A 24824-nucleotide genomic window follows, 5' to 3' on the forward strand; every position below is an offset into this window, starting at 1 on the left:
TATTTACAAGAAATAATTGTTCTTCATGATAAAAAATTAGTCGTGAATAAAAAGCAAATATTTTTTTGATAAAAAAATGTAAATGCGTTGTAAGATTTGTTCATGCAGTCTCAATTTGAATTTATTTTCGCATATTTTATATAAAATGACTTAAGTGAGGTTATCAGAAGTCCAGAGGGGAAGAATTATTGCTTCATAAGAATAAGGGTTGCCATAAATCATAATTACATAAAAAGAAAATCTATTCAAGGTTGCGAATACTAAGAAATAAGTCCAAGAGAAGTGGAAGAATCACCACAGAAGGCCAGGACCGTTTTTTAGCTCAAATAGCAAAAAGAAATCCCATAACATCCTATCTCGAGCTTTGAAGGTAACTTGTGCAAGCTATCAACGCAAAATAGAGGTGGCCTCTTATGTTGGAGTTTGGAGTATGAAAACTGAACAATTGAAGAAGGAAAGAAAAAAGTGTAATATCCTAAAAAAGCCAGAGTTGCCAACAATTTTTGGAAAATGGAAGGTGTGACCGAATTAAAGTGACCTTGTTCGCTGGATCTTAATCCCATTGAGCACTTATGGGATAACGTTAAAAGAAAAATTAAAGCTCATCAAAATATCCGTGGTAACACAGAACAACTTATACCACCAGCTTTAGAAGAATGGAGAAATGTTCCCCAAGAAGACATTAATAATTTAATAGAAAACATGCCACGTCGAGTTCGTGCTTAGATTGCTGTTAGAGGTGGTAGTACTGATAATAAGTTTATCAAAAACCTTTTATTTTTTCTTAAAATCTAATTTACTGTAAAATGTATTTTCTGAGAAATTCCCATTTTTGTTATTTACTCTATATAAAATTTGTTTTAATGATTTTGTCTACAGTTTTGTAGTAAAATTGGTTTGAATAAACAGTTTCTTATTTTAAAAATACTTTTTTCCCCATAAAACAGCTTTCCTTGTAATTACTAGATGATGTTTGGTTGAGTGTTTTTTAAGCTGTATCTCTTATTTAAAGTAAATTGTTAAAATAATATTACTTTACTGTTGTTAATTTATACAGTACATATTATAAATAACTATTATATTCTTATTCTGTAAAATGTAACCTATATTTATCTAAATTAATGATTAACTCTTTGGACAATATACGGAACAATTGAAGTTATACTTGTAGGTCTGAGGGACCCCCACTAACCATCTTCTAACAGTCCTTGAATTAATTTCAGTAAGTCAGCCTCATTTCTTCCAGGTTTGCTCTAAGTTTAGTTGAAGAATAAGATTGAATTGTTTTTTTTGCCATTCTAAATATTCAGTTTTTTTAATTATGAAAAAATTGTTCATAGCTACCACAAGCCAGTTTCTCTAAATTTGTTAATAATGTGGGAAACATCAGTCTTGATAATATTGAATTATAATTTTTTTACAGTTTTACGTCGACCAGTTATTACATAATTATAAAGTTAAAGACAGTAAATAATAGATTTATATTCACAAACAGCCATGAAATGAGAATTTGCTATAATTTTTTCAATTACTACTCGTATAGTTAGTTACGACCACTACTGAATATTATCTGGCAGCTTTTAACATTTGTTTGTTCTAATATTGCCTTATTTTTGTATGGAATTAGATGAAATAACATGCATTCATTTCAGAGTGTTGCTGATGGACATAATCAACATTTTGATTTCCAAAACATTTAACGAGTAACAATATTGTTTTAAAGTTAAGTGGACTAACATAAATACAGTAAATATTATTTAAAAATTAACATGTAGATTAAATCGAATACAAATGCAGGAATTGTTAATGGAGCGGAAACAGTGATAAAATATTAGAATATAAATGTTTTACGTAAAATTTGAATAACTCCTCATACGATCAATATATAGTTTTGCAACTTTTACAGCAGATTTTATGCATCACTACTGACAATATTTAAATTTAAGGTCTTTTTTATTATAACGCATCCATAAAACGTTTACGATCAACTAAAATTCCTTTAAAAATATATATTTTGTCTACTTCGTATTATCATAAAGTCCGATCCGCATTTTGTGTTGTGTCGGTGTGAAATATACATAAATCAATCTTGCCGCATCACCAAAAACGTTGCACCATTTAATAAATGCGTAGAAAACAATATCTGAGTGTTGCCAGTGTATAAAACACTCTTGTCCTAAACACTTTGTGACATGTCGGAAAATCCAGAAGCTATAAAACAATTAGGATGGATATACAAGGGACCCTTCCAAATTTTACGACGCCGAATGTGACAAAACAGTCTGCAGGAATTGCTTTTTTACATAAAACACGTCCCCCACAACATGTATAATTTTCATGGTTTTCGAATGTCGTGAAAATGGATGAAATTTATTAAGTTGTGGACTGTGTTTCGTAAGTTATGAATTTTAAAATCAGAAACTTGGCCATGTTTATTCCAAGAACTAAATTAAAGTTTACTTATTTAAACTTTTCGATAAGTAAAATTTGATATTTCAAGTACACCTTATGGTATAAACTAAATGGATTTATAAGAAACTATTTATAATTAAAATTTACATTCCGTTAGAGTTTCTAAGTTTAGAATAGGTTAAGCCAGGTAGATTAGATTTAGCAAAACCTGAATTAAAAAAGCTTTTTTTTAATGTCATCTACTAATATTATGAATTAATTGTGTAGAAGTGTAAAAACAAACAAATTCATTACTTAAAAATATTCAACTTTAATAATGTGTGATTCAAAATTATTTAAATTGTTCTGTATGCCATGCATCTTCTGCACACCATTCATCATAAAACAGTCAAGTTTATATTTGTGAAAGTCCCATAATGCTGTGTAAGCCATCCTTCACCGTTCCAGCCAAAATGTATTACCTTTGGGCAAAAACAGGAAGAAACAATAATGCGAATAATACAAAGAGAAACTATCAATTAAAATGGCTGAAACGAATTAAAGACATTGCAGTGTTCAATTTCAGTGCATCTCATCACCATACAATTCACATGCCAATTATGCTGTTTTAATGTTAACGATATCGGCTGAAATGGATCAATTAATACGAGACAGTTGGATAATTAATTTTCCCCAAACGCTTACGATCACACAAACAAAAATACAAACATAATTTGATAATGTTAGGACTTAATCTATCGAAATACAGGAACTGACTCCGGTTCCTGTAAACCACGGCCCGAAACAAAGTAAGAGATTAGACTGTGCCGTGTAAACAACGGTTGCAAAAAGCACGCCCGATAGGAAATTTATTACAGCAATGTGGACCGTTTAATTAGTAAAACAGCAATAATATCTTGTGTGTAATCCAACTGTTGTCCAATTCCGTGGACCGAAACCGCAGTGGCAATCAGTGTTGGACCACCACCGCAGCTGCTAATTCACCTCCGCTCTATCGAACCAAATTCGGCGACGCTAAGTTAATTTTATACACAAAGCCGTCGTGTTTATTGAAACCGGTCCCGGTCAGAACGTGACAGCTGACGTCTCGTGCTTTGTCCGGGAAAATGTCGCCGAACGGACGCACAATTGGGAGAATAAAAATCCCCGGCCGTTTCCAATGGACCGCAGTACGGTCATTATTGGTCGCAAATTGTCGGTCAGGTTAAGGAAACTGACTGGTCGAGTTCATGAATTTCACATGTTAATTTAGTCTGACATGCTGTTGGGTTTAGCATTTGAACGCATAATTTATGAGCATATCCTGACTAGACAAGAAAGGATGCATATTGTTAACATAATTTTCCTTTTAAAACAATTTTAATTTATAATGTAATAATGAAATATATCATCAATTAGAAAAGGATGATTTATAAATTTCTTTCTACCATTTATAATATAGCTTTACTTCTTGTTTTCACAAGGAAATGCAGCAAGGACATTGAGAGATAACTTGGGACTCACAAATATAAACTTGACTGTTTTATGATGAATGGTGCGCAAAAGATGTATGATATACATAACATGAATGTAAATAATTTTAACCACGTATATGCGGTCGCTACAAATATTGCATGAAATATGTTTTATTTCAAAATGATTGTCATTAATACTAGTATTGTAGGTTCACATTTTTTTCTACCAAAATAAAAACTTAATAAACAATCATATACACAATATGTAATATTATAATGTATAGTTTTTATTCAATATAATACTAATACCAAACAAGTTATTCATCGTACTCCTGTAATTAGATGGTTTTGTTTAAGATATCGATTTACTATACAGGATGGTAATCAACACAAATTAATGTAACATAATAGTCAATTATTCCCTAAGTGTTTACAGCATACCTGCGTTTGAGATATGTAATGCCTTTAATATTCAATATGATTGATATATAAGACAGTATATTATCAAAATTTAATTGAGAACTGTAAACCAATAGCATAATTGGAGTTATGGATGTTAAATTATATCATGTGTCCCCCTTAATCAATTTGCCTCTTTATGAAGTATTGTACACGATAAAAATGACCAATTCGAATAAATAGAAGTGAGTTTTGATCAGGTCATTAATCAGTGGCTATTCAAAATGTATTTTTATGGTTTCCTTTCTGTTGTTCCTTGCATTTATTAGTATTGTAATGGCCAATAATTTTGTTTTATTTTCGTCGGTCAACTTTGTTCCGTACGTGACATCTGTTTTGTCCAATACTGAAGCCAGGAAATGTCGCCAAATGGGCACGATAAAGAAATAAAAATCCCCAGCTAAACCCCACAATTGGCATTAAAACTTACACATTATTTTAGCACGTATAATTTATTAATTAACGAAATATTATTGGTCCGGAACAAAAATCACATACTTTCTAACACAGGAAATGTATTTAGTTAGTTATTGTAAAACAGCAAAACTTATATTGTACGTGACAACTTTTCTTACTTTAATTGTTCATGTGAGAAAACACGTAATAGACGCAATAGAATATAAGCTTTCATCACGTTCCATCGTTAAATAAATTTACGATTTTATCAGACTTTTTAAAATGGTTTTGCTAATAAATAAACAACAATTGTGTAGAGTGTGTTTATATAAATACTGTAAAATCAAAAAGAGTTAACCACTGGATATTTATTTTAGGATAAACTGTGTATTTTGTAGTTTCTATTTGTGTAAACAGGGCTTCTTATCCGAAAGTTTTGTAAAGTTTACAGATACGTTATAACAAAACATTACAGTTTCAAACCACACAAATGGTTCCCATGAGATACTAAATATTCACAAATGTGCCAATTATATAACGGTTTATAAAATAAATTAATGTCCTGCGGGAAAAATAAATATCCATAAACTAATGCCCATTTTTATCTGCATGGTATTTTTATAGGGTTACTACAGTCAAATCTCTAAATGTAATATTTTAAATGACTTTTAAATTTGTATTGTTTAATTAATTAATTAATTTGTGCAATGTAAAGGTGCTTCAGGAATTCATTCAATAACATAAAAACGTAAAAAGTTTTTTTAATTTTAGGATAATTGGTATATATACTCTTCTCAGAGATTATTATGAAAAATGGATTAACAGATTTAATATTTAACAGAAATTTAATAATTCAAAGTCGTGTCAGTCACTTTGAACAACGAAGTTTTTATGATAATAAGTGAATTTGTGAAGATTTCAAAACAATTTTAGTCGCTTATTAATATTAAAAGAAGATGAAAAGAAGTAACATTTGTCACAAATTTAATAATGCAAAATCGGGACAGTAATTCAATTGAAAATCTTCCCTTAATTCGGTATTCGTGCCAGAGGGAACAACGGCACACCGTGGCCAGTTACAATATTCGCCATCTGTCGTACACCAAATTTCATTAACCATTGCATCCAACACTAACTGTGCAATTTGTTGTGGTCAAATAAATAGACATGTTAGTTTACATAAGCTACTTGAATCGGGAAACTTAACCGATGAGCACATTGTAAATTAGTTTGGAAACCAAACTTCCGCGTGCAAATATAATATACCTGCAGTGCGTTGGTTAATGGGATACATTTTACAAAAAGCAAACTACATTATGCATTGATATGTTATTATCTCGCATTATACGAACAATTCCGTAAAGCAACATTTTAATTAAACAAAATGTTCTATTGTGAGCAAATAGTTTTTTCAGGCTATATCATTAAGTCCAATAACACAGGTACAAATACGATACGGTCGACTCTTTTATTAAACGACTCCGACTCTTAATGGATTATATGCGAGAAATGAAAACATCTCTGTACAAAATGAAAATACGAACTGGGAGGACGTTAAACTAATAAGGTTTTAAATGAGGCACCGCATTGAAGAGAAATTCAAAAGAGCCTCATGTTGCTTGGCTTATCAATGATTAATTTTTAGTTGTATTACATTAAAAATTATTATTTTTAAAAAACGAATTAGTACATTTTTAATCAAATTGACTTCAGAATTATATATTCTATTTAGTTATTTTTAAAAGTTGAAAAATATCTTCTACGCTAGGTGATTTATCTAGCTGATTCTATAAAAGTTTATCAAAGAGAAATCTATAACTTTCAAATTAATCACTAGGTGAATTACCCTGAATAAAATAAAGATTATTAATACATATATATACTAAAGAGTAAATAAATTTAGAGTAATTGCACATTATATTTACAATAAATTATTCTGTAATTAAAGTAATAAATGTATATTACTTTATCGCCTTTTTAAGTGCTACAAAACTGGCACGACACGAATAAAGTAAAAGCCCTTACAGGGAGTCACGCCATTAAAAAAATTATATCATTTTCGTATATCAGATTATGGAAATTTTAACATATTACAAAAACAAATATGTTTTCTGATAAGGTAAATATAAAGTATTCGTACGTCAAACCTTAATCTCTCCGAATCCCCTTTTTCATGCTTAAGAATATTCGATCAAGTTTTACCGGAACAGAAACATAAAACGGCGTCATTTATAAAATAAGTTTGACAAAAATTGATTGAACTTGCAACGCGTACAAACAGTCATGGAAAATGGAATTAAACGCACTTAACGAGACATTAAATCCGGAACAGTGAAAAAATATCGGACGCGACTCGGAATTTGTTGGAGCACATCCACCCCGGTTTTAATTTTAATAAACGTTTGCAGAAGTGACAATCCCCCCGTATAACAGGAGATTAATTTTTAATATTCTCTCAGCCCGAAGAGTAATCTGGTAATCTCTGAAATGTATCTGGGTCTATCTTTCGCCGCATATTTCTTGATATTACCAGGACATTACGTGCTGGATATCTGCCAGTAACAGGGTAAAAATGCAAATTAAAATGTTATTCGCACCTTAAAGACGAAAACCACTTTTTATTATTATTATTTTTCTGTGTTACTCGCGCATTTTTAATATTACGATGTAACAACACACCACACGAAATAAAGCAAGAATGTGAGAGATTGTTCTTTTAAGGTGGCAGTATAAAAAACAAGCCAGACGTCTAAGAAATGTCTAGAAAAGTTCCAAGATCATAAATCAAAATACGACTATGTGACAATTTTAAGGCGTTGAACTACAATTGTTCCAACATCCGCCTGAATTATCATATAAATGTGTCTTTCGACAAAAACTAACATTTAAAATATGGGAACGCACGAACATTACTAATATTTTTTGTAATATAAAATAGAGGCAGAAATTCGAAGACGAATTCGTATGAATTGCTGCCGACATAAAAAAGCACCTTTGTCACTCGAAAGTACGTCTAATGCGGGGAAACGTCTGTAAATTTGTAAGGACAAAATTGAGAGAAATTCTCATATATGAGAATGTCGCTTTAAGTTATAGTAGATGACAACTGGAATATTTGTTCCGTGAATGATTTCGTTTACAAGAATCTATCTTTAATATATGATAGAGATTGAATTCGAACAATGTCACGGAAAACCGTTCACGTACGAATTGATGTTTATAATTCACGTTGTTTGTTTCAGGTGCCCTTATTTTTGCTAGTGTTAGAAATAACATTTATCGTTGTGGGCGACGCAGTTCATCCAGGTAAGTGCCAGCATAATAAATATTAATTTGAAAATACACACACTCGTGTTTGTTAGCCAATCGATATTTTTTCATCAATATAAGAACGGTTGTTTGTCTAAAATCTGTCGCGGTGCAAAATCTGAACCGAATATGCTTTTTGTATTGCCACGCTCTGCTCATATCTACTCGAGTCTATCTTTCCCGTCTAGGCCCCGACTATAAAGGGATTCCCCCGGGGAACAAATGACTTTTCAGATATAATTTATGGGACTTGACAGCTCTGTGAAATGTTTCCATGAGAAAAAAAATATAAAGAAAATTTCTCGCCGAGCAAAATGCCACGCAACCGAGAATTGGCCACGCTAAAAACCAAATCTCATTGCTGATTACCGCTCCCAGCAACAAATAATCTCTATAATAAATAAAATTTTACAATAAATAAATGGAAATTTAGTATAAAAGTATTTTTGTAAAAAACCTTATATTAAAGTAACATAAAATTAGAATGACTTTTGCAGATTTTGCAGTAACGTACCACTGGAAACCAATATTAACCAGTATAAATTTATGAAATTACATTTGAAATCCATTTTTCGTTTTATTAAAAGTGTGAATTTATGATTTTCCTTGTTTCTTATGGAATCAGGAGAGCTCCTTTGGGAGTCAGATCTACGAGTCGTCTTGTCGTGATAACGAGATTTACAAGTGCACCGTTAAACGACTCGAATGGCCGCTCTTATTTCTGACGCACAGCGCTTATTAAACCAGGCTTTTTTCTCAATTTTAGTACAATTCAGTTATTTCAAGAATTTTCTTGTTTTACATTTAATAATAGTAATAATTTAGAATTAATTTATTCGGAAATTTAATATACAATAAAATACAAAGCGAAAATTTTGAAAGGATTTGAAACAATTTAATATTCTTTATAAATACTTTTACAACATTTAGATTTAGATCTTTTTTATTAATATAATATTTTACAAGGTGAACAAATATATACTTATTCATTAATTAGAATAATCGTAAAGAAAATATACTAACTATATTATAATTTTGGAATGTAGAAGAATAAATTGTATTAAAGATTCTTAAACTTTATGTTAAAATAAATGAATCTAATATAAAAACTAATTTTTTTGAAACTCTGAAAAAATTCTTTAAAGACCTCTAAATGCAATTAAAAAAAAAATCTTTTGAAACTGAATTGGAACAAATCGTCCATTATGTCCGAGGCGACGATAAGAACTAATTTTATTCTTCTTAATCTGTTAAACCAAATTTCTGTTAGCGCTTATTCTCCTTAGCCATTCATTCTCGGACAATGAACTACTTTCAAGTTATGAGATAAATTTATTAGGTTCTTAATTCCGAGTCCCTGAACGAAGCAGTACAATTAGCGTTTCAGAAATCATTTACAGTGACGTTTTCAGTTTAACGAATTAAGACCTTCCAAATCCTCGGAATTAATTAGGATTATACAGTTCCAGCTTTATTGTATAAATTAATTTTTTATAATTAGACGGGGTTATAAATTTCTAAAGATTTAAATATAATTCGAAAAATTCCAATTTCTTCGTTCAATTTAAACAGTATGGTTAAAGTCTTGTTAATTAATATAATGGAAATTGCAAGTCTATCCAAGCCAAAATGAGGTTGTTTACAAATCTTTTGTGAGCGAAAATTTTAAATTAAAGTTTCAAATGGGATAAAATCTTAATTCAGCTACATCCTTTAAGCTTAAAAACCCGTGGCTTCCTCAAGTGAAATATTTAGTGACTTGAAAATTCATACTACAAAGGTGGTAAAATAAAAATAAATCTGTTCTAGACGGCATGATCAGAAATTACTTTTTATGCGGCTTCGTTTTTTTTAATAACCAGCAGGATTCTGTAGCACATCAATTAAAACCATCTTAAATTTACAATTGAAAAAGTTAATTATGACGTCATCGAAATGCCCAAATACTCCGAAGCTCGTTGGCTAAAAGCCCCAATAATTTTTTGTCGAATTTTTATTAAATATCCCATCGGATTTCGGCGTTCCGTCCGTAATTGGTTATTTGTAGGAGGCGGTAAATATTGAAAGTGATTTACCGACCGTGGAAGACGATGGAAGACGGCAGGCACAGCTGACGTGCTAACCAGCAAAAACAAACTCATGTTTTCCGCCGCAGGCCGAATGTTTGTTTTTACCTCGAAACCCATGGAAAAAGGACCGATATTTTTTTTTGGACGGTTTTGGCCGTGTAAGTTCCAGGGACGCGTCTAATAGTTTTGCAGCGTAAATCACCCAATTCCTAAATATCGACGCAGTTTAACCGCCAGCCAATACAGCTAAAATTTATTTCTCTTAAACTGTCGTTCTATAAATCTTTTATTTTATTTTCCGTTTATTTATACAATAATACTTTCAAAATTTTTCAAAACGAGAATATTTAATAAAAGATAAACATGTAAACAAAAGATAAAACTTTTCTTTTGTCTGGAATTGTTTCTAAGTTAATTATATATAGTAACGTGCCTTTTCGCTCAAATAAAACTGAATTACGAGTAAACGTTAATATTTTTTGAAATGAGTGCTTTATTATGTTATTTAAGAGAGAATTACAACAAAAAATCTTTTCATATCCTGTGTCTAAAAGCCTAAATTCAATATTAAGTACCTCACATTGGTAAAATTTCTGTGGACATTGAAGTAAGTGAATCAGGCTTAACGAATGAGCCGGGATCCATTAAATTAGGAAGGGTTAAAGCAAATAAAACACAGTAAACACATTAGACATACCTACCGTTTGTTTGAATTTTACATAAAGTTCCGAACCCGTTTTGGCTCCTGGCAAATTAATTTATGTGAGATCCAAGCTCCAATATCGAAATTACATTTGGAATAAATTTTGTTGGTCCATAATTTAATTTAATTCAATATTATGAAAGTTACGGATGCATATTTTAAATCACGCGTTCTAATTATTAAACATCAAAGCCGCAGACGTGCAAACATTATAACAAAGCTGGATTACTTTAAAAACAACCTTATGCAGTAAAAATGTTTTGACAAAGGATTTTATGAAACCAAGAAAATACGTTTTTCCGGAAAATACGGCTGCCGGTGAAATAAAGGGGCTTTAAATCAAACCGGGGATCTCGAGATAATGACAATACGTACAGTATATGATTCATACGGCGGAGAAGACTGTTTGTATTTGTCTTCATCTCAGTTGAACAATTCTTTATTAAAAGCAACTGCATTACTTCGAAGCACGACAGTAAATCTGATGGTTAAATTGATCCGTTGGATTTATCAAATGACTAACAATTCTGTTTTTCTCTTTAATTTTGGAAGGATACCACGAAATTGTAGGTAAATTTGTTTAGGACATTATTTATTTTATGTTCATTTTACTTCAGTTAACTTTCACTCATTACTTGTAATTTGAGATATGAAGCATAAAAAGAGAACGGATCTTTTTTGTTTTTATTTCATGTTATTTTTTATTATTATCTTTATTTTCCAGGTCATTTTTCCAGTTTTTTTGGGTTTATGAATACATTAGTTTAGTTTTTGTAACTTCAAGCTATTTGTTAATTTATATTTATAAGGTTTTATTTGAGAAATAAATTTCTCACTAGAAAATTTCAACTTATGATTCAACTTATTTTTCTAAAATATTTAAGATGTACTATGTAATAATCATAAAAATGGCGAATGCGTAGTTTCCCCTAATCAATGACGCATTCGCCATTTTACGAACTACATATCTTTATATTATTGGCAGTAAATGTATATACTGTAATGTTTTTTCTTTTTATTATAACATTTTTAAAAATTCAATTCTTAAAATTAATTGAGGTTGAAAATTGTTAAAAATTTTTTGTTTTAAAACTGATACTTTTTTCAGCTATAAATGAGTTATTTCTTAACTAATAAATTGGGTATCGTTGGCCACATAATTTAAATCATCCCTCTAAAGACAAACTGTCGTCTCGATCAGGGTTCGTCGTTTACTTTGCGTTGGTTTAGTAAAACCATAAATCATACAACACAAATATATCAGTATCTAGATGAATGGCCTAAATGAGAAAAAAATTAGTATGTTACTCGTGTTCAAAGTACATAAATTGCACTAAAATAATGTAGGTGGATTTTTCCAGTATTCTTTTTGCTGTAACACTGGTTTTAGTAATTTAAAAATGCCAGTTAAACAAACATTGTTATAAATTTATTTACGGTACAAGTTTTAATTAAATCAAAAATATAATTATTCTGTAAACAAATCTGACATTTTTTAAAATTTGGTTATAAACCTATCAAAAACGGATTTTCAAGCTAGTAAATTTTCAACGTGTTCTACAACATTCAATTCAATGAAATTTAAATATTTAACTTTTAGTGTGTCTAATAACCTTTATGGAAAGGGAGAGAAAAACCATTTTTCCGCACTATAACCGAAAAAAAAAAAACACACAATTCCCGAAAATTGCTCGTTAAAATTTACACATCAAAAACGAAGGAAAGCAACTGGAAATCGAAACGTATTCGGTGCGACTTAATCATGCATGTCTGGAATATACATTAAATCAGACTGAAATTTTGCTCAAAATGCAATTTGATTCGAGTATTCATTTCGAAACGTTCGGAAATATAAATCAGGAATAATTTTATCTACATTTTGTTTCATTCCCATGTCGTCCGGGTGATATAGATCATAAAAACGGTTTCGCCTTTTGCATGTATTTCTGTTGAAATTACTTTTTGCGGTATCGAATAAACGAAATGGGATACGTTTCTATATCCAAACCCCCCCTGATAAAATGAATTAAATTATCGATGCCGTATTCTTTTTATTCAAACGCAATATTATATATTGTGATTAAGGTAGAACATGACGTGCAACGTTTAATGGTTGATTACAGATATAATTCCGAAACAGATATTTTGGTCCGATGTGTTTTAAACCGCTTGTCAACAATAGAACGATATATCACGTTGCAGTAATTGAATTTAGTTGGATTCACACATTAGTGGAAAATGTGTCTATGTGTATTTTACAAGCGCTTCGCTTTAAATTGCATTGCGTGGGTGCGCGATCGTAACCTAGTTTCCTACTGCCTTTAATTATGACGACATTATTTAACGAAGTCATACAAAATTTAAACACAATCATATTAATTAATACGAACGTTGAAATGGTGAAAAATTCAAACAGGTGACTAACACGTCATAATAGAGCACAGCTATTCAATATCAATGAAATAATTTATCTATTACATATCGGTGGCCATATGCTTCTAAATGCATTTATTTAACCATTAATTTAATCATAAACACATCCGTGATTGTGGAATGACGTTCGAACGTTCTAACGATACAGTAATCGCTGCATCATCTGCATTTAATTCGTACGATATTCGATTATAAATTTAAACCATAATGTTCCCAACCGAAAGGCAGCAACTGTTAACATATAGTGTCTGTATAAATTTTAAGCCGAGCCTGTTATTTATTTAGTGCGCTATTTTACCCATTGTTACCATAGTCCTGATTGATCAGACTGAATTGCTACAGCTATGAATTGCGATTTAATTTATCTCCCAATGCGTTTTACAATTGCGCGAAAACAATGCCAGGAATTTGATATCCTTAACGATTGCCCCGTTTTCAATCGAATAAAAACATTCATCTAATTAAAAAGTGCCGTTCAGTTTTGTCCCCGACTGATTTTAATAACGGTACAACTTACGACTGGAAATTCTGATATCAAAACATGTAGGCACTGTTCAAATAAAATTCGAAGCAGAGCCTACACCTATGCAAGCATTCGTTTAGCCCGAATCCACATACCCGTACTGATGTATATCCCCGCTGATTTGATTTATTCATGACCCATCCGATTGTTAGTTAAATGCGGCCCAGATTTATGGAATTCTTAAGGAACCTTTATTAGGCAGATAAAACAAACCGATGTCGTCGGGAAGTTTATCTGCGATTTCGGGAACGACACAATCCGCGTGGAAAAGAGACGATGAACGGACATAAAGTGTCGTTTTATAGGCAAACTTTCACACGACGAAAATTAGATTCGGTCGCTTTTTTGGGCAGGTGCACTTTAAAATATACCCGTATGTTTTTTTTTTTTTTGATGCGATAAAATTAATACCACTTTGTAACAATTCTAAAAATAAGAGAGTACGAGGTTACATTGACTGTGCGCTTTAGAATTGGATTTGTAATTGAATTGGAAGTTGTGAAGCAATTTGGTAATTACAGAATTACGAGGACATTAGTTTTTAGCTACGCTATCAAACCATTTAGGGGTAGTTTATTACCGCTCCCTCTATTGTTTACCGAATTTGTGGTAAAGGATATAAATTTGCAATTTAATTATATTGACTAAATTAACCGATAAATTAGTTAGGTCTTCAAGTTGAATTTTTTTTGCATTTTTAGGTAATTTAATTAAATTTAATTAATTCTACGCTGGTTATTTACGATCTGGTTACAGTTCAATATATTGCGAATTCGTAATATATACTACCATTAATATAGTGAGGATTATTAGAATTCCCCCTCAAATGTAGAATTAATAATGGGTTATATAGAAGATTAAATGAGATATTATGTTAGAGGAAATTTATGTAAATTTAATCCCATATTATCGAAGGTGCATAGATGTTATACTCAATTGATTTGGTTTATATGTAGATTAGAAACTACTAAAACACTCTTGTTTTATATGTAATATTAAAAAATTGTCATTAATAATTGTAATAATTTAAATATAATGATATTAAATTTTAACTAAATATTTAATGAACATACATTTATTTTATTAATGGTAAAATGCTAATTAAAATAAATGTTCTGAGAATTATTTTATAATTTATTAATAATCATTTAACTTTAATTTATTTATTAATTTTAATATATTTTAGCTTTGTTAAATCAATTTATTTTAAATACTAAAATTTAAACTTTAAATCATTTGGATTTTATCATAGATATTATTGTAAAAATAATTCTGAAAAATAATTTAAATTAATTTACATGAAGTGTGGTAGATAATTGTGAGTAAATCCAATATGAATAAAATCAGTATTTTGTCTTCTTTTCCATATTTTCAACTTACAAGTCTTAAACATCACATTTTCTATTTTTACATTCAATTAATCAGTCACCTAACTATTGTACCTCTACTAAAAAATAAAAACAAAAAAAAAAAATTTCATAAAATACTATATGTTCCACAAATATTACTTTTTGCACATATTTCAAAAATGGGATTTAAGTTTAAAAAACCATTAACATTTTCGAATTCCAATGAAAATTTCTGAAAATTAAATAAACTAGTATATTACTCATATGTTTAATATTCAAAATACAATCTCGTGTTTATTCCACACTATTGATTGACTATTGAACTGATAGATGAATGCAAAATAAAAGTGCATAAATATATCTAGTTAATATGCTGAAAATGAATATTACCATGAAACATTCAGTTTCATAATTGTCCAACTCAGTAAATAAACAGGTCAATCATTTCGTGTTTTAGAGCTCGCCTCAATTCAATTATAGATTTTATTTTACAAAACAAATGTTCAAGAACTCGATTAAACTTCCGGAATCTGCTAAATCATTAATTATAATTACTTTTATACTTTTTATCTGAATGACAATTAATTAATTAATATTTTAATTAATATCCGCATATTAATGCATTTTATTGTGAATATCAAAACACGTCCATCAAAAAACTGTTTTATTTTTCGTATAATTTAACGATAAGTTCCGTCTATCGATTCGATTTTTTTCATCATATTTTCCGGTCATTACTCAAAAAGCCTCCGCCACGTAGGAGAAAACCAATCTCGCCTACAAATGCTGCGCCTATTAAATTCTGATTCAATCTTAACTTTAGGCATTTTCCACACATTTTTGTTTTCAAATTATTACCACTGCCATTTTTATAACAACCATAAAACCAACCCGAGTAACAGCTGCCTTCCCTTTTCATATTGGACTCATTTTATCGAAGGAAATTATTCAGTTGCACTTAAATTTTTCTAGGAGTTCCAGAACGGTCCTGGTAAATTGAAACTAAACTGGGAAAGGAGCATCTCCAAATGGCATTCGAGACTTTAACATCTAATGTAACGAAGATAATTGTTGGAACGGTGTTGAGTTAATGACGCTTGCATGTTAAGTGAGTCAAATTGCATTAATTCCTATTATCAAGTTCTAGTTCAGAAACGGGAAGAATATAGGTATACATTGCAACTTTATGGCAGCCATCCAAGTTTCCTGAGATCGGCCTTAATTTGTGCCTATTTTAATTAATTTTCTTGATTGGGTCGAACTATTGTTCGAAACTTTTGCCACAATGTCATCGTATCAATTATACTTGGTTATTCTAAGTATTATTATGGTGAAATCTATTTCTAATTCACTGCTTTCGTATGTGGGTACTAATCGGGCTATTGACAATATTTGGGGTAATATAATTTTATTGCTCGAATAGTTTTAAGACTCATTATTAGTTTTGTTGTTGATTGTTGATTAAGTTTCAAACTTAAAAGCTCTATTTACTAACAGGAGTTTAGTTTTTAATATGGGAACTATTTTAAAACGATCATAACAATGTTCTTTTGAAAATGATTAATAACTGAAATTAATTACTTCCGCTCCTTCATAATAAATAAAAATTCAAAAGCCATTTAAAATGCTCGCATACATTTGACTCGAAACCAATTCCCTTTCTAAATCGCAAATTACGTATATTTAACTCTTCATTTTCATCAACATTCCAAAGGAAAAAGGCCCCGGGCATAAATGATAAATCGCTTTTTGTCTGGAGCTTTTCGGTGAAACGAATTTCCTTTATATTCTTTCAGTGAGATGTATTGAACGTGTTTAATAGGATTGTCTAAGTGCTGTAGCGTTTTTCACAAAAGTTTAATTAAAAAACTACGCTCGTGTAATTCAAAATTCAATTTTAAACTTGCATTGTTCCTTTTCCGCAAAGACAAACAGATTTATAAACAAAACGTTTTAGACATAAACTTTAATTGACACAGTTAAACTAAAAATGGATTTTTAGATATTTGTTCGTGGTTTATTTTCGGGAAATTGTATTTCAATTCTATTTAGACGTAAAACTACAGTTAACAGAAAACTGATTGTCTGAGAAAAACCAAAAGTTGATTTTTGCTAAGCTGAGGATCAATTTAAACTGATCAACAAAATTACACACTTACCGTAATCGCATTACTCGTCATTTGTTCATGGATTATTTCTGGGAACTAGTTGTAATTTGATTTAAAATTTCACTGTGCATCACCTGAGCCTAAATTGATTACCTCACAGCTAAATTATGGCATTATGGAAGTTGAATCATAAAACGGCAGCTTCAGGCGGTGGTTTATGAGCGCGGGGAATAATCAGTCTAAATTCATATTCTGTGACAACACATCACATCATCATGTTGAGACTAGCCTACTGCATTTATACCCCTTTTGGGAGCGTACGTTCTTCAACATAAATAACCTCATTTTGTCATTCAAAATTGAACTTTTTAATCTAAGTGAATCAGACACTTGAGAACAGCTGAAGGTGAACAAACAGAGTATTTATGTCAACGTAACAGCGCTTTATCTAGTTACCGTGGCGTTTTGTCAAAGTGGCCTCACATCTGCATATCTGGCATAAAACAGCAATGCAATTTGAGAGGTCCCGCCATTTAGATGCCGCGGTATGTGCATATGAAAAGTGCACCACTATCAGTTTGCTCTGTCGCAGCCGGCGTGGAATTGAATGGGGGGTGGATTCATAAGTGCGCCTCGTATTTGTAGATTTAGTTCTCAGGTGTTCCGGACTATTTGATGTTGCAATTCCAAAGATTACATTTTAATGAATTCGGGTTTCCCGTCGGATTGCCGGACGCGTTAGGTTTGACGGAAATTGCGATGGAATTTCATTAACTTTTGTTTTCGACGTGCCGAAAAAAAAGCGGGCAAATGTCGGCCATAAATCATCCAAGATGACAGTGTATTACCTTCTAAGCCGTTGAAAATAAAACTAATGATCAATTTGCTTAAGGGCCCACGCCAAACTGATAGATCCATTACCGATGAAACATTTCGATCACGTAATGCCGCTCACTTAAAATGAAGCATCGGTGATTCTGCAATATGGTAAAGTTCACGTGAGCGGCCGTTCGCACTAATTGAAGCTGTTAGCGCAGGATGTCCGGCTCTGATCTTACAAGTGACCATCAGCCAACATCGCACCTGCGTCCAATCGAAGCCCCATGTTGTGCCGTCGACTAAATTAAATCTCACACTTTTCCCGTCCTTATTTAATTAATTTTATGTGAAAAATTAATTAAGTAGTCTCCTGCAAGGAACTAATTATCCCAAAAATCGTTAGGAAACAAATTGCTAAGTAAATTGGTCGGTTTTTCTCAGCACACAATTTCTATGTGTCAAGTGCAAAACACATGAAACACACGAAATAAGCCTGATTTATAGTTTCCTTAATGCCCGCCAAAACTCGCAGCGTTTCGTTGTTGCGATTTTCATGTTAATCTGAATCAGCCAGTAAATCAGATAATGCAGGAAATTTAAAGTCAATAGTGAATTATTAGTTCTGCTGGCTGTATATGCCTTATATCCCCGAATGCACGTATTTTAAGAAATATTCACTTCACACGGCATGCAAAATTCATCATGCATTTGAGACGAAAATGCCCCGTTTTTTTGTCCGAACAGAAAAGCAGATAAAAGGAGTGAAATAAGAAAATGCTGCAATTGGTTTTCAAGTAGAAACCGAAATTTGTTTTTGGCATATTTTTATAAAAATATGCATACTTTAAACGTAAAATTCCTGAATACAAATAGGCTCATATACATACTTAAAACGAATGATAAAATTGAATAACATCCATATTATTGTCAGTTATATAGTATATTTGATAACAACAATACGGCAATATAATTGTTTATTAGTGGTAGGTATTTATTAATATTTGAAAAAAATTGAAGGGTGAAAAGTAGTAGTCCTTTATTTATCAGCAGCATATCCATTACTTTTAACAACTTCTAAACACCTATTTTTCATTGATTTCAGTAGCTTTTAAATATAATCGTCCGACATTTCTCTCCAAACTTATTCGTAAAGTTCATTCAAATTTAATAGTCTTTTTGCATAGATTTTTTCAAAAGACTTTCAATTGAATTGACGTCTGGGCTTTGTGCTGGCCAAGATATTACACGTACTTGATAAGATAACTTAGACGTGTATTGTTGCTCATGATTGTCCAGAATGTCACGATAAACAAAACGATCCATTACCACGTCTACCTTAACCATCACCAAACTATAAAGCCTCCTCCACCATGCTTCAAAGTTGGTCTAGTGTACTTAGGAGTATTCCTTTCATCAATTGGTCTTCTCACCCTTGAAATGCCATCCGATTTGAATAATTTCCTCTGAAAACAAAATTTTTTTCTATTGTCCTGTCTAGTTCACATGTTCTCTTGCAAAAAGTAATATAGCTGCTCTATTTTTGCAGACAATCTTTTGATGATTTTTTACCATGGAGCTTCTTTTAGTTTTCATTTTATAGTACTCAGCGATACACTATCTTCGTTTATTTCTTGATTTATGCGTGATGCGCTGATAAAAAGGTCGCGAATAACAATCATTTTTATTTTCTTGTCCACAGCTCTGATAGTCTCGTGTTTGCTATCACTTTTGGAAACTCCTTCCGTTGTATTCCTTCTATTAAAATTGGAAGTCGTTCTCGAAATGATCGATTTGTTGAAATTTAAATCAGCAATTTTACTCACCATTTCAGTATTACGGAAAATTTCTATAATTTGTTGATTAATTTATATTGATAAATGGACATCTCAATCAGTTTTAAGGATATCAGATACCGAAATAAAACTAAAAAACGTAACATTTTGTCTATAAGTAAAAGGCTTGTTAAAACCAGACATAATTAAATAATTTTAAATCATCTTTCTAAATTTAGTACTTAAAAACAAAAGTAATCAGACTATATTGAAATAATAATTACTTAAAACTTAATTATGTGTTATATTAATAAAAAAGAGGTTTGATCAAGTTTTTCAAAATAATTTAAGCACTTATTATTTTATTAAGTCAAGAATTAAATAATCTTAAATCGTCTTTTTAAATTTATTACTTAAAAATAGAAGTAATCGGATTGTAATTAAAATATAATTACCGCTTAAGCTTAAAACATGCGCATGTGTTTTATAAATTGAAAAATTTATAAATTTTTATAGCCAAAGGAAATTAGTAACCATTAAGTGAAGGTGCGTGCCAAGAAACTTTTAAACCGATCAAAGCAATTCTATTAAAATTTATAATTAATTCGTGAAAAATAATTGAAAAGTTCGTACGAACTCAGCAGTTTTTCCTGTAGTTCCCCGGCCATAAGATAAGACAGCCAGTTAATTAATTCCGAAAAGTCTGGCATCTGTTATTTTTCTCCTGTCTTTATCCCAACACGTCCACATTTCCCTCCCGAACGTTCGGCCTCCATTCCGATAATTAAAAATAAAAAACGACCCGTTCCGCTTTTAACGACGGCGACGTTAACGGCCCCAAAAATCAATTGACGTGTTTCTTTTGCAGGTTGCGAGTGTCTGGTGTTCTCCGCCACATACGGGAAAGAAAAAGGCTCCTTCAAAAGTCCGGACTTCCCTAAACCGTACGCCACGAATATTGACTGTCTGCTCTACACGTTCATCGGCACCAGCGACGAAATTATCGAGCTCACCTTCCTGGACTTCGACGTTCACAAGACACATTCCGAGTAAGTGCAATTTTGTTTATTGGACGCCCATTCTCTTTGTGTCGTGGATGTGCTTTTACCGAAATTATTTAATAGGACGGACGGTGTGTTTCGATGGGATGGATAAATGGGGTCGAGGGTGAATAAATCTTGACGGCTGTTTATATCAAACAGACAGCCGGCCGTTTTATCAGACTGATTTGATTAAAATGTTATATGTTTTAATGTATCAAGAGCTTTTATGAACTGCTGAAAGGAATTATTTACTAATGAAATTATTTCACTTTCAAAACATCCTGTATAAAACCTAGTTTTGTTTCGTTTCGATGAAAAAAAAGCTGATAAGTAAATTAAAATGTGTTTACATTCCCAGTTTCAATTTTCGCTTCGATTTGTTTTTCGCTTGGCACAAACTTTTATTATCTATCACAGGATTTGATAAAAGCGTCCGTTGTGCAAAGTTGATTTTAATTAGTTTGTCTGTACGTTCCCAGTATTTTTAACATCAATTAAACTTGATTTAGAACCATAAATACCATTCGATTTAAATTTGTGTGTACTGTCTTAATTTATCTTGTAAATGTTTGAAGGTTAAATTAAATTTTTCTTCCAGCCATTAATTAAACTAATTTGTAACGCAACAAATACTCGTAATTTTTATGAAACATTCAACTGAAATTGGCTTGTTAAACTTTGAAATTCGATTAAAACACATTGTATTACATCCCAACATCGTAATTGTGAAACTAGTTGTACAGTGTATAGCTGTGTATCTTTGCAGATAAGGGACAAACGTTAAGGACATTGTAAAGCTTGAGTTAGCAATCTATTCAAAACTGTAAATTCAAATACACATCAATAAAGGGAGTTCAAACATTGCATCAAACAACAGTGATGAGTCGAACATGAATATACTCGAGTTACAGTCGGCACATTTTCCTACAGAGTTCAGATTACAATTGAATGTTTGTATTGCGAATGTTAATATGTACCTAAAATGTCAACCTACATTTATTTAACCGTTATTTAACAGTAGTTGAACAATTTTTAATCCTAAAGAATGAACTTGAGTCAAAAAAGGTTCGATTGACTTTTTTTTATAAAAATAAAGTGTTTTCATTTTAACCACTGAACGTTGATTTCTCCTTTTACAAAGTCGTGCTTTGACTTCAGTTCGATTGTCAGCAACGAATAAAAATGTCTTAAACATCAATGTATCTTGTGAGATGCAAGTTGATTGATGAAATCTGAAAGTTGTAATTCTCAACTGTCTTTTTTCCAATTTGAACCGCAACCGCATTCACTGCAAAGCTTCCCGTTCTCATTCAACACATTTATTATTATTTCGTTGAACGACGTAAAAGAAAATGATGTATTACATTTGGAATAATATCGATTGAATGACAATAAATGTATATTTTTTTTAAGCGAAAAACATTTCGTCAAAATAATGTATATCAAAGTAATCAAAACAGCCCCTTTTTAAAATAAATTAGAGAACTGTTACACAGCAGTTCGTTACTGTAATGGGGTTGTAAATCCCTTAAGTATAAATAAATATATTGTGCGACCACTAAGGCATATACAGTATAACAAATGCAGTGAATATGCTCACACCTAACTGAATATACAACAGCTTGAAATGTTCAATAAATCTTCACACGTAGTAGGGTCTTTATCGGTCGTAAAATGTGTAACGATGAAAGCAACTCTGTGTGTCTTGTTCAAGAATATGAAGTCGTTACGATTTCTAAAGAAGAAATAGACTTTAAACCTAAACATGTTTGTGTTAATTAATTTCAACTGAAGGATAACTCAATTTTCCCAGTAATTAGCCTCGTTATTATAATGTTAACTATATATGTCAATAGTTTATGGCACATATTAAATTGGGCTTTGATTATCATAAAACTTCAGTTATTACTTGCTGTCTGTATAAATTTATTTTATTACCAAGTGTGAAGAACAGTGGAGATTTAAAATTTAAATTATATTAATCTCGTTGTGACAATTGTCTCTTAAAATATTGTATAATTAAATACATTTTATCCCATCGTAAATGCCATAGCTAAAATAATATACGTTCATCCAAAGCTCCGGGTAATAAAAACAACCCATAAAACAGATAGGTGATATTTCAGCTATGAGTACGTTTTAAGTAATTATTTTTCTCCTCGCGTTATACTTTTATTCATTAGAACTTTTACGACTAATATAAATTTCGAAAGCTGTAAAATATTAAAGCCGCAGAACTTCCAGAATAACCTTTATCGGAAACAAACAGGAATCCGAATGGAAGATAAAAACAAACAACCGACGAAAAACGTCATAAATAGTAATAAAAATTTAAATTGGCTTCTTTGATTACAAGTTATCTGGAACGGAGTAACCTATAAATTTTCAAAGTTTCACGCTAACGGTCGGACGCAACTCATTTTTTACTCGGAACACGAAATTTCTTGTTGATTGTAATTGATTTATGCTTGATACTATTAGGATAATGAGATGGCGCAAGATTAATAGTGCAACGTTTAATTAATGGCGGCAATTTCGATTAATTTTTTTTCTGTGGATTTTATAAGATCACGCTCATATATCCGATTAAAGTTTGATTCTAACTAGATGGCGTAAACTAATATTAAGTTTGATAGCTAAACGAGCCCGAAGCTATAATACCAATATCATTAACATCCTTCCGAAACTAATATCTTGACTTAAACCTGGGAATTTAATCGGCGAGGTGAAGCGCAAATACTGTTACTATTGTTTGTAGTTTAATTTCGCAACTATAGATTCGTTCTTGTTTGCAATTGTCAGCTAATTTGCTTGAACTTTTGATAAGGGTTATTTTAATGTTTGGAACTCATGTGGGAATTCGAATGGTTTTGGGAAAATGTGCGTCAAGGTGTGTATTTAACTGTTTCAGAAATTCGTAAATCTTCCTCCGATGTTCGAAGCTGCGAACGTCAGTGTTGTCGTTAAATGTAGCTCTATATGGGAAACTATGATTAACTCGTTCGTAAGAATTATATATTACGTTTGCTGTCTGAGTGGGATTTAGCATAATGGAATCCATTTGTTACAATGAGCAAGTTGAGGAAACTACATAAAATATCTCGAACACTACTCACGGAATTGTGTTCGTGAATCACTCACTCACTTTCAGATATTTCCTCTTTAATTATCCCTTTATGGACAGGTTTATTAGTTGGCCAAATTGACGGCCAAAAATTATTGCAAATCTCACTCAGAATTTACATACCTAACTTTATAATGGTTAAAGTGAAGTGTTTGCAAAGTGTGTGGATTACACTAGCAAAATATAACCAAAGTTTGTATAAAAATAATCAACTTAAAATTAATCCCAAATCTTCTTATATTTCTTTGGTGGTTACATTACGTGTCATATAAGAGTTTTCAATTTATATCCTGTAAAACAATCTTAATTTTGCAAATAAATACATTTGACAAAGTAAACTACGATGAAAACTATCGATCAGCACTTTCTAATCAACCCACAAAGATACGATCTGTCAGTAAATATTAATCTATCTCTCAATTTCTACCCTTTACAATAATTCCAACAGTAATCTATTTGAGCTACAAATACAATATAAAAACACCTGAAATTGGTTTGCGTGCACGAGAAAATGCGAGACGATCGCAATAATTCAAAAAAGTTCATATAATACAAATTATCGTTTAATCGGGATTGACCTGTTGATAAAGTTTCGTTAGTTATGCGATGTTTTTTATTTTTTAATATTTTCTGATTACGTATGTTTTTATATGACTGTCAACAAAGACTTTCTTGGTTTGCGTTTAATTTCTACATTTAATATTAGTGCAGAAAAATACGTGTTTAAATTCAAATAGAATTTACAGGCGGAAATGCAAATTATATAATTTGTATGAAGTTCTAATTAATTATATTGTATTTTATATGTCCGAGTTGAAGGAATATAAGACTTGCACAGTCTAGTTTTATTT

At 31.1% G+C, this 24824-nt stretch overlaps 1 protein-coding gene across 1 annotated transcript in view; it reads left to right on the forward strand.

Annotated features, from left to right (window-relative positions):
• LOC109598630 (suppressor of lurcher protein 1) overlaps positions 1 to 24824 on the forward strand; it is a 154662-nt gene that overhangs the window by 42590 nt on the left and 87248 nt on the right. The window contains exons 4-5 of the mRNA XM_049964787.1: positions 7964 to 8027; positions 20675 to 20855. Of these exons, the coding sequence (XP_049820744.1) occupies positions 7964 to 8027; positions 20675 to 20855 (245 nt within the window). The remainder of the gene's footprint in view (positions 1 to 7963; positions 8028 to 20674; positions 20856 to 24824) is intronic.

This window comes from Aethina tumida, chromosome 3 (genome assembly GCF_024364675.1).
Source record: "Aethina tumida isolate Nest 87 chromosome 3, icAetTumi1.1, whole genome shotgun sequence".
Lineage (NCBI taxonomy): Eukaryota > Metazoa > Arthropoda > Insecta > Coleoptera > Nitidulidae > Aethina > Aethina tumida.